Here is an 11,611-nt window from a genome sequence, read left to right as displayed (position 1 = left end):
ATTATAGTTATTTCGATTTCATTTAGATATTCAATAGCGATTAGAAAATTCTTTTGCGACTAAGGATTAGCAAGCCTGATTTATATGAATGAATATGTGATGTCAAACTTCGTAAGTCTTGGGTGATGGTATTTTTTGTCTATTCTAATACTATCAAACGTTATATTAAAAGAAGTAATGACACTTTTGTTTTAAGACAAACCGCAACCTTAGTGTTAAACAGGTTTGCAGAAGGCCAATTCGTTCAACTTTATTACATCTGTCGGACCAAATTGGAAACGTGATGATGGTCAAGACAGTTTTTTAAACCTATCGGGACTGAATCGTCTTGACTTTTGTATTCTGCCTTGCTTACTCGGGCCTATTTGGGTGATATTCTGTCTTCTTTGAAGACACTGATTACTTTTGTTATGCTCATTGCGTTAACTTTTTATATATTTCTACATAATCATTTCTGTGGTATACGTATTTCACCTTTGGTAACCATAACTAACAAATTTTAGAATTCCATTTAGTTGGGAATAATTTATAAAAAAACTGTCTAGTTTAACACAGGAGCATGTTCTCAGAGTGGGTGCATTATTATCTGATTTAAACTCCCAAGTAGTGCGTTTGCTGCTGACCTTTTCAAGGTGGCGCCCCTCTGTGTCATATCTTTTTCTTGTTTTATTGCTTCATATTTTCTGTCGTCAAGGGTAAGTTTCCCCTTATTTCTAGTTCTCCGGTTCCTTTTCATACAACCTTGTCCTTGTGCGTGCCTTTAAATTCGTTACCTTCCTTATATTTTTCTTTATTGAATTGTTTATTATCTATAACATTGTCCCATCAGTGCTTGGCCCTTTCCCCTGGGCTCCTTGCCGGCAGGTTTTGTTTGGATTCATAGTATGTGGCCTTATTTGTTAATCTTTGTATATCAAGACAAGAAGTTGTACTTTAGCTAATATTCAAATATTTTAAGAGTGTCTCTAATTACATAAACTAACAACAATGATAGATTTGCAGTCAACAGCTTATCAAGTTAAAGAATGATAACAAAGATCAACAAGGAAAGGAGGCATTCAATGAAAGAAACCCCAAACAAATCTCAGCAACACCGAACTACGAACACGAATCCAGCAATCAAACATTCCGTAAATCTTTTCAATCATTTGTTAAAAGAGTTTCGATCAAAAAAAGTAGTATGTACATCTATAGATGTTTCTTTAAATGTTTAATATTAAAATAAGTTTACGAAAAGTAGTCATCTGTTACAGTAGATGAAATGACTAAGTTATACATTTGTACTGACAAACTAAACGAGAGAGATATTTAAGGTGTAATAAAGTACTTTTTATATTAAGCAGTTTAAATCGTAGCTATTTTCAAAGAAGAACCTTTATGGACTTACTTATACCGCGGATTAATAGCCAAATTATATGACAATTACAACCCGGATCAATAAATGACAGCCCTTTGTGCATTTCTCTTATCTGGTTTCTTTATCTTTTGTTGCAATAATTTCATTCTACGCTAAAATACATGACTTTAATATCATTAATATTTCTTTTTCATATTTTAAAAAGGAATTGATAAGGTAGATATACTTGTTTCTTTTGTTTCTAATAAAGCATTGTTTCTGACCTATTATGTCTATGTTCATGCTTTGCTTACACTAAACAACTGTAAAATTGTACTGTTAAGGTCTGGTTTTTACGCGAATATCATAGAACTCAAGGATTTTCTCTCTAGAAATTGTTGTTTTACATGGTAATTATTCTGTTCTCCATTAGCAAGCAGTCATATAATACATTTTACAGCTCATAAACCACTTTGTTTCAGGGAAAAGAAGCGTTCTAAGTGTTTATTATAGATCATCAAACTAATTCACTGTCATAGAAAATTATGAGATTTTAAATCAACCAAACTATGAAATATCTAAAAAGGTAAAAGGTAATCTCGACTCATAACTCGACTCATTTATTTCAAAACTTAAATATCAATTGGACTTGTAAACAATATATTTATAAATTATTTTTCCTTTTTATGAAAATCCCACCTTCCTATACAACAAAAGCAATATTTGATTTACTTATTCCTTCCGATGTAGTTTGATTTAATCTCTAGCCTTCAGATTACCGATGCGACCGGTGCAGCCCAAGATCAGAGGGCATTTCCGAACGCCTGATTATGTTCTTTACACTGTTCAGTTAGCAAATATTTTGAAAAATTCCCAGTATAAGAAAAATGATTTTGTCCAGAGTTAAGTCAAGTCCATTTAAGATGTTCAATCGGAGTAAATAGTACGTATCTTCTATGAAACGAATATCTAGTGAATTATTTTTGATAATGCTTCAAACCTTACTTCCGAAATGAGTTGGCACGCATTATGGAAACAATCTCTTTTTCGTCTTGTGCCTTATTAATATCTGGAAAAACGTGATCCCTCGGAAGTAATAAAAACAGGAAAATATTATAAAAAATTGCAGCCTTGGTTTGTTAAACTTTGTTTGAAACTGTACATGAGACTGTTCTATTAAAAATCCTAAACTTATGTATATAAAATGTAAAAAGAAATTACGCGTACAAACACTTACTTAATATCTAAAAACATCTGACATAGAAAGTAATTTGATTGCATTGCAATATGTTGTTCTGGTGAACTACTTATAATGCGGTTACTGTGAAAAAATATTTTCCAAGAATATTACAGAGGTAAAAAGTGCCTTCTACGTTAACAACACATGGATGTTGTCAATAAACATTTTGCAAGGTAATTTCTAGATATTTATTAGTAATATGCACTTTCAGTTCAGTAACAATCTCATAAATGAATGAATTATTAATGAATGGAAAAGGATTGATATCTTATACCTGTAATTGATAGAAATGTACTTGATTAAATATCAGGGTTCTTTTCATAGTTGCATTTGTAAATAGGAAATGGCATAAAAGTGAGTATGTCATTGTATTAAAAGTCTTTTTGTCTGGCATGTAGTAATCAGATATTCCTATTTAATTATAATTTCGTATTTGCATTATGTGACACCCTTATAAATACAAAGCTAACAGGTTTAGCAAGCTGAAGTGTACACTTCATACACTTCATTACTTAATATACTTAAAGTCGACACTGTTTCTTTATTCGATATTATTTTCAAAATTTGTAACCAATACAGTTAGCAAAATACAAGCATATATAATATTTTCGATCGCAATTTAGAATTACACATTATGGAAGCACTATATTGAACCATTTTTTTTCTCAAGTACACTATATTCTTGGTGCCAATACCGAAGTTAAAGTTCAAACCGATTTAAATACATTAATTTGTCAATCTGCATTTAACTAGTTCTCCTGGGTAACTTACCCATAATTACAAATTTCTCAGCATGTGGCCGACTACTATTCATGCAACATTATATACTTTAAGGAAATACGAATTTTTTCAAGTTATGGTAAATTGTAATTCCTACACTATTTAAAAAGTGTTGTATTTATCGAGATATATGATTAAAAAACACCTACTTCATGAAAGTCAACTTTATGAGCGATGACAAATAAACAAGAACTACAGAACAAAGGTATATTATATTTTATTTTCAATAAAAGTAAATCGTGTGTTCGAATTGCTTACAGTACTGTTTTGTGTAAAGAAATGTCTTACAGTGCATAAGAAAGAAATCTGAGTTGAACCTTTTACTAATAGTGTGATATGTAAGTATGAAATCTATGAAAGATTAATAAATTGAGAAATAATAAATTTGATGTTTCATAACGTATAAACAATAATCCAATATGTCACTTTTATGCCACTGAATATAAAAAATAAACTAAATAGCAATTTTATACAGCTAGATATTTTATCAATAAGTTTTGATCGCCGACATTCTTTTTTTTTAAGTTTGAAATTGTCGTTATTCGTGAAGTATTGTAACATTAGATTATATAAACTAGATCAGACGCTGATGCAATTTAAGGCAATGCTGGGCATAATTAAGGCCCTAAAAGGTTCGCTATTATAATGCAAATTAAGCAGGCTATAATAAGAATATAAAATTACAAAAAAGTAAGTAACAAAACTGCTTTTAATATTAAATGACTTACAGATACTTCTTTTTGTAATTTGCTGTCATATTTTGATTTTCACAAGCACATAGTGTGGATTAATTTAACTGAAACAACGCTTATTTACAAAATGTAAGACCTTACAGTATTTTAATTGCCACATAACTAATAAAAAAGGAGTACATGTTTTATTAAATAAACTTCGATGTACATCAAAAATGAATTAGCTTTCATGATAGAAAAGTATATGCATTATTCCTATTATCATAATTTTGATACTTGAGTTTGGAAGATTTTTGTTTTCAGAAAATCACAAAAATAGAAGTTTTTAAAACTAATTTTGGTTTTCCAATGATTAAGATACATTTAAAAAATGTTTCAACAAACGATTTTTGTCGAACTATAGACTGCATTGGAAATGAGAGCTTTTATTGAATTAAAAACATAATTTTGATTAATTGTGAAGATCTACTGATTTATTGAACTAGGCCATATCTAAAAATATGAAACAGAGTTATTGAATATTTTGAAGAATATTTTATATTTCAATTCCTGTACATAACTTTATTGTGTTAATTCGAATCAAATAACTACATGTTGATTTGTTGATTAACGACATGCTAAAATTATAAATATAAATAATTACCAAAACAAGTGGTACATCTGATTTGCAAGATATAACTTAAATATTACTTTACAAGTATAATCATCAACATTTCTAAGCACATTGTCCACCTAACACATACATAATTCAAATTATTAACAAACCAAATAACAAGTAAAAGAGTAAATGAGGAATGGGCTTAAATATACACAATGAATAAACTTATTTTGCCGAAATCTGTTAAGACATTTTGACAATATTTTCCTCCTTGACTTTCATGTTAAAGTGTATAATTGCAAATCAAAAAAGCAAACATTATTTATATTTTGTAGCGTGTAAAATTTAAAAATACAAAAAGTGATATAGATTTGTTTAACAATAATGTAATGTTTAACAAAAGTCATACGGAAAAAAACAACAGAAAATAATAACTTGGCTTTCCTGACAGCATAAAAATAAATAGTCATTATATCTTATTTTTTTAACCGTCATGCAAATGCTACAGTTGTTATTCAAATAACTAAAATATATTGTTAATAGAAAACGAATTTTAATACCTTTGAAAGAAATAAATTAAAGTGATCCAGTAAATATTGTCTTAAAACATTAAAAAAATGCTAATTTCAAGGAAATTTCGAGAAAAAACGTGCAATTAGATAAATAGTATCCAATATAAAACACTGAGCAATGTTTTCACAGTTTATATATACACGAAGAACAAAATGCTCAACTTTAACATCTCATTGCCTTAAAGCTGTTTACATACATTCGTGAAAGCCGAAATGGACCCAGTTGTTTAGTGTGCCAAGCAAAGGTCAAAATTCAAATTTAATCCCTCCTCATTGCAAAGAAAACAACACTGACACGTTTGTAGCAGTTTTGTTTTGTTTTTGTTCAAAAGAAATATTATGTTTGATATCTCACGTTGTTACATGTGATCCATCATAAATTGTTAAAGCTTGTATAATTGTTGGGTCTTTTTTTGACCCTTCAAGGAATTCATCAAATGTTAACTTATCGTCATGATTCTGCAATGTAAAACAAAAATGTGGTCAGCATATTTCTCATGCTTTCCGGTTAAACATTTTAAAGCCTTTTTGTACAAGACTCTTTTTAAATACTTATTAATAACATATACAATGAGACGTTATTTACTACTTGTCTATTTGACCTGGGAAGAAAATATGACCACATTGATAAAAGACCTCTGTGTTCATCTTAAAGGTGTGAAAAACCACATTGCTTTCCACGCCATTAGGCATCCTTGGGTTTGTTCCTATTGGCCAATCAGACTCGTTACAAAATACAGAACAGCTGATGGCGTAGAAAGCAATCGAAAAAAACGTGTAGAGGTTTGAAACTCGAATTTCGCGTGTATCAGATGCTACTGACGGTTGTGAATTGGGCCCATTTTAATGTAGTTAGTAATATTAATTAGTAAATTCAATTGACTTGGACTCGTAATCGGCTGACAAACATAAATTAATCTATGTTTACGTACCGAATCGTTGTGCCACTTTTCTATCTACCTGGGAGTTTAAGCATGGATGCGCTCGTTTGCTGATAAATATTTTGATGAACGGGAAGGGCTAGAGCCTTGGGATTGGTTTCATTTGGAAGCTTAATATAACGTTAAATGGTGATAAAAGTTCGTCAATAAACCCCTTGCTCGTAGACTAGAATCTTGAGTTTCTGGCCTTCTCTTCACTTATAATATATTTTTAAGGGGACTCATATGTCACTTTTTTCTTTTTGACACATTTAAGATGAACACAAAGGTCTTTTATCACTGTGGTCATATTTTCATCCCAAGTCCGATACTCGTGCCTGTGCTTGTACATATCACTTTTATTTTCTTTAGATTTCATTAGATAATGATACTAAATTATGTACACTATTAGTAAAATTTATTTATTATATTATGACAGAATTAAGTTTTGCACTTATTTGTTCTGACCTTATCCATTACGTCAAATATTCGGTTCACTCTTTTATCTGGTGTGTTTTCTTCTTCCGGAAGTTTCACTGCATTTCCCTGCGGAATCATATAGAATCGTATAACAATTGGACATATTGAATAGTATTAAAGACCAAGTGGATACAATGTAAATGTAAATATTGAAAATGTATCTTAGAATGCATTTCAAATCTTTGATATGAAATGATACTATGGCCACATAAAAGTTATATTATTCTGAAATAGAAGTGCATTGTAAAAAATATCTATGTGGCTATACTCAACGTCCTTGCAACAGGATTCTGTTACTGCAAAACGGAACAATTCAAGCATCTCACCCGAACTTTGTAATGAAGATTGCGTGTATAATTGTGTTCAAATAGAATAAAAGCTTAATTAACTTGAATCTTGTATACAAAGTAATGATGCTGCTCCCATATTAAATCTACTTACCACCATTTTGTAAATTGATTCTACAATGTCTCGGAGTTCATCTTTAGTAATAAACCCATCGCTGTCTAAATCATACAACCGGAATGCCCCTATAATAGCAATATAACAGTAGACAAATTAAGCTCAATACAAACCAGCAAACTCTTTACATGAAATCAAGTAATAAGTAGCATCAGTGAACAAAGAAAATAATATGTGAAGATGTAATTAAAGGCGATTAACCTAATGAAAAAATAAAATAAAACAACACATACTGAAATTATCAAAAATACTTTCATAAGGTTTATGATATATAGTTACATTGAAGTTTTTCCTCTACGTTTCCCCTTGAAGTCACAGACAAAGCTTGGAGAAATTCATGGAATTCAATATAACCATCCTGAAAACAAAAACATGTATGTTCAAATTTATATGAATTTAAACTAAACTAACAATTCGAAGTAAATTCATATTTTCTAATTACCAGTTTAAATCACATTTCAAAACAAAAACATATACAACATATTTACACAAATATGATCTGGCAATTCATCAACCGTTTTGACAAAAACTGACTGATCTTCTTAAAGGTATAGTTTAGAATTACTTCATGTTTAGTTATGTTATTTCTATATCCAATATACTTGCATGGTTTTTGTCAAAGACGTTGAACACAAATGTTGCAAATCTACTAGGGTCACCAAATGGAAAGAACTGTTTATATATTTTAGTAAAGCCCTGAAATTGAAAGACAAGCTGTAAATAAATATGAACATGTATAAATATGTAAAAAAACAATTTTGAATATGACATTGAAAGACTTTCAGATTTTCCATTAAATGAAGGAAAAAATGAAACAAAATAAAAAACAAAACAAAGACAAAAACAACATTTTAGCTGGCATATATTTAAGATCCTGTGAGTGAAATTGTTAAATTTTTGGTCTGTTCACATTGTCTGACACGTCAAAGAAATGAATCACCTGATAGTTGAATACATGCATGTATAGATGGATAATTTATATTACTTTGACATTGAAAGTCCTTACCTCTAGCGTAAGTTTACCGTCTGGACAGTCTTTCATAAAACCTTTATACCTAATAATTGAAGATAAAATAATACTCGTAACAATTCAATATATTTACTTAATAATTTATAGTATATAGCAATATCTTTATCAGATTATTTCATGCAAGTCACTTAACTTTTTGATATCATTATGTCTAATAATCAACTGGGACATATATATGTATGATAAAAGTTGATTAAAATGAAAAAAATACATATAATAGTTACATTCGCCTAGAATTCCACAGATTTAAATTATTAATATTAAACGAACTTGCAACATGTTCAATTTAGTCGAATTCGGCGTGATTTAGAGATTCCGTTTTTGTCTCTATTTTACAAACTAGATGAATTCATTCAAGCAAAACCTATAAACAAGACTGTCTTACCATTGGTGTATTTCTTCTTCCGTAACTGTAAAAATAAGAAAAGTTTTGTCATAAATGACACATGGAATAAAAAATAATGTAACAAAGTACATTTTTGTGATGGAAAAATATATGCATTGATGGTTTTATTCAAAACTGTTGATTTCCTTTTTACAAAAGGAGACAATATTCAAGAGTTACTTGTGTTTATAGCATTTAAGGCAGTCCAATCAACATATTTTTGTATTTTAAATAGTTAATATTACACACATTGGAATGATTAACGTGACTTTTGTTATTTTCCATGTTACACGTTATCGAAACCAGATTATTTCTATAAGTGATTTTCCGCAAATCAGGTAATGAACGCTCAATCATTTTCATATTACAGTTGTCCAGTCCAGACAAAATATTAATTTTCCTCATTTCTTGTAATCAAAACTAAGATCGACATATTTGTTACACTAAAATAAATGTGTAGGCGGTAATTAACATGACAACTTTTGAATAGCAATTCCAAGTTAAGAAATCGACGTTAGTTATTTCAAAAAGCTCAAAGTCAATATGTCTTTTTTATCTTTAAAATGTTTAGATAAATTTACAGCCAACTTCAATTAATAAATGTTCAGGTTATCTATCGATTGACATTTGACATTTCCTTTGAAAGCAGGAAATTAATTATATGGCATTATGACAAATCTTACAAGAAACTTAACGATAACAATGATTTTTATTATTGATTTTATCTTAAAGTTGGTTCAAATTTGAACAACATCAATAGATAAGCATTTAAATGATGTCTTAATTGGTGAAATAAATCAAAGAAGATTTAAAAAAAAAGATACTAAAATATCTGCATTTTGACATTTTAAGACATCCGCATTTCTGTTTATATGGCTATCGTTATGGTAACATCTATAAACATAACAATGACATTACAATAAAAGCGGCACAATATCATAAGTAGCAGGACAAATGCATCTTTAACGCAAATAAAACTGTTAGAACTGAATAGATTGAAAGATTAAAATATAAGATGTTAGGAAAGTTACATATATAAACAACAATAATAACAATGAAAAAAGCAACAAAACAATAGCATATTGGCATATAATGGAGAAATATAAGAAATATTAAAAACGTGCAAATAATTGATCATTAAAAAAATAAACAGTAGGAGAAAAAAGTAGAATAAACAAGATAAAGGCTAACCTGGAACAAAAATCTAGATGCATTTGTAACAACAAAAAGATTTTACATCATTTGGGATGTGTGGTTTTCTCATAATGCTAAGAATGTGAACTATTTCGTTCACTCTTTTTTTCCACAAACCTGTTAATGAGATTTTCTACTGGGAGCAAGGAGGTGTAATACAAAAACAAAATCGCTCAATCATTAATAATTAACTTTCACGTGTTTGCTGCATGTTAAACAGCGTTTAAATGGGTAGAACACAATATGAACCAGATGTTAAACTACGTATAAAATAATTTACCCTCACCGCATTTAGTATTTGAAGTATAAATGTCCGAAGGTTTTCCTTTTTCTAAATTTGTTTACGGCATAGAAATGAGCATGGTTCTACGTGTGAGGAAATTCCTTGTTTCGAATACTTACGAAGGACGGTCAGAAAATATCCTGACTTTTCATGGTCCTCTCTTTCCACGTGCAGCTATCTACACACATTATATATTGGCTAAAAACTACTTTCATTCACCAATAACGTGGTCAGTTTATTTGAAATGATAGTTGTGTATACACAGTATTTTGTCTTCTTATATATGATAGGTGTTTCGTCTATCATGGACTCATTGTTAGAGTAATAAAGTTTCTGGTTGAAAAAGGTGAAAAGCCGTGCCACATCTTTCAAGGGCTTAAAAAAAATTCTGATAAATGTGTATCACGTTCAACCTTCTACAACTGGGTTTCTCAGTTTCGTGAAGGCAGAACACGTGTTTGTGACAGGACTGGGCGGTCAGTTGAGGCGATGGCCCCAACAATGGTAGCAAATGTTAAGGCTTTTGTCAACAAAAATCGTCGAGTAACTTTGGAGGAGGTAGCCAACAAGTTTAGCATCGGTAAGGCATTGGCACAAGATTTTACACGAACACTTAGGCATGAGCAAGGTAAGTGTCAGGTGGGTGCCTAGACGGCTGTCAGCAGATCAAAAGGCAAACCAGAGCAACCAATGCAAAAGAACATTTAAGTCGTTTTAATCGTGAAGGAGATAAGTTTTTGAACCGCATTATCACTGGAGATGTGATGTGGGTTCATTATTACGAACCTTAGGCAAAAGCTCAGTCCAAGCAGGGGAAACGAGCTGGTTCCCCACCTCCTGAAAAGTTTAAGCTGTCTCCTTCGGCTGGCAAAGTCATGCTTCTTGCCTTTTGGGATTCACGAGGAATGATACTCACTCATTTCATGCCAATAGATCAAACTGTCACCGCCAAATACTATTCTGAAGTCATTCTGAAAACTCTCAGAGAAAAGCTAAAGCAAATGCTTCCCAGGTTAGCACAGAAAATTGCCCTCCTTTTTCACGATAACGCCCCCTCCTATACAGCCGCAGCTACAGTGAATGTTATCAACTCTTACAAATGGCAGTTGTTGTCTCACCCTCCTTATAGCCCAGACCACGCCCTCTGTGACTTTTATTTGTTTCCAGAACTGAAAACATTGCTTGCTGGAAAGAAATATAAGACAAGGGCGGATTTGATATCTGCTGTTACACAGTACCTAAAACATAAGTCTACGTCATGGTTCACAGCGAGAATCCAAAAGCTCCCACGAAGATGGCAAAAGTGCGTAGACGTACATGAAGGTGGAGAATGTTTTGAAAAAGAGTAGAAAGATTTTGAATGGTTTTCGAGAACGAGTCAAAAGTCCGGATATTTTCTGACTTCCCCTTGTATATGTCTGTGTTTTGCCTTTTTGTTTCTAAATTCAATATTCATGTACAGACTCAATAAAACCAAGTCTGCAATTCTCTTGTAATTTTGATGTTATTAATGCTGTAACGTGCACCGAGAAATTGCCTATATTTCAAATATCGTATTATCTATAAAAGTGTAATTTAATATATAAATATATAATTTTCCTCAGGACTACCTTGTCACTATGATTTGTAAGAAATTTCC

At 30.8% G+C, this 11,611-nt stretch overlaps 1 protein-coding gene across 1 annotated transcript; it reads right to left on the bottom strand.

Annotated features, from left to right (window-relative positions):
- Positions 1–3,557: 3,557 nt before the first annotated feature.
- LOC132738989 (neuronal calcium sensor 1-like) lies at positions 3,558–8,520 on the bottom strand (the record flags this gene model as incomplete). Its single annotated transcript, XM_060726629.1, is given in 7 exon segments — positions 3,558–5,677; positions 6,607–6,684; positions 7,060–7,148; positions 7,360–7,438; positions 7,687–7,776; positions 8,087–8,135; positions 8,496–8,520. Coding segments are annotated over 7 exon segments (518 nt in total), but the record flags the coding sequence as incomplete, so codon positions are not given.
- Positions 8,521–11,611: the final 3,091 nt, after the last annotated feature.

Source organism: Ruditapes philippinarum, unplaced genomic scaffold (assembly GCF_026571515.1).
Source record: "Ruditapes philippinarum isolate M1 unplaced genomic scaffold, ASM2657151v2 ctg3976_1_1_1_1, whole genome shotgun sequence".
In the NCBI taxonomy this organism is placed as follows: domain Eukaryota; kingdom Metazoa; phylum Mollusca; class Bivalvia; order Venerida; family Veneridae; genus Ruditapes; species Ruditapes philippinarum.
Note: the sequence above shows the minus strand (reverse complement) of the source record. Positions and strands in the feature narration are given on the sequence as shown.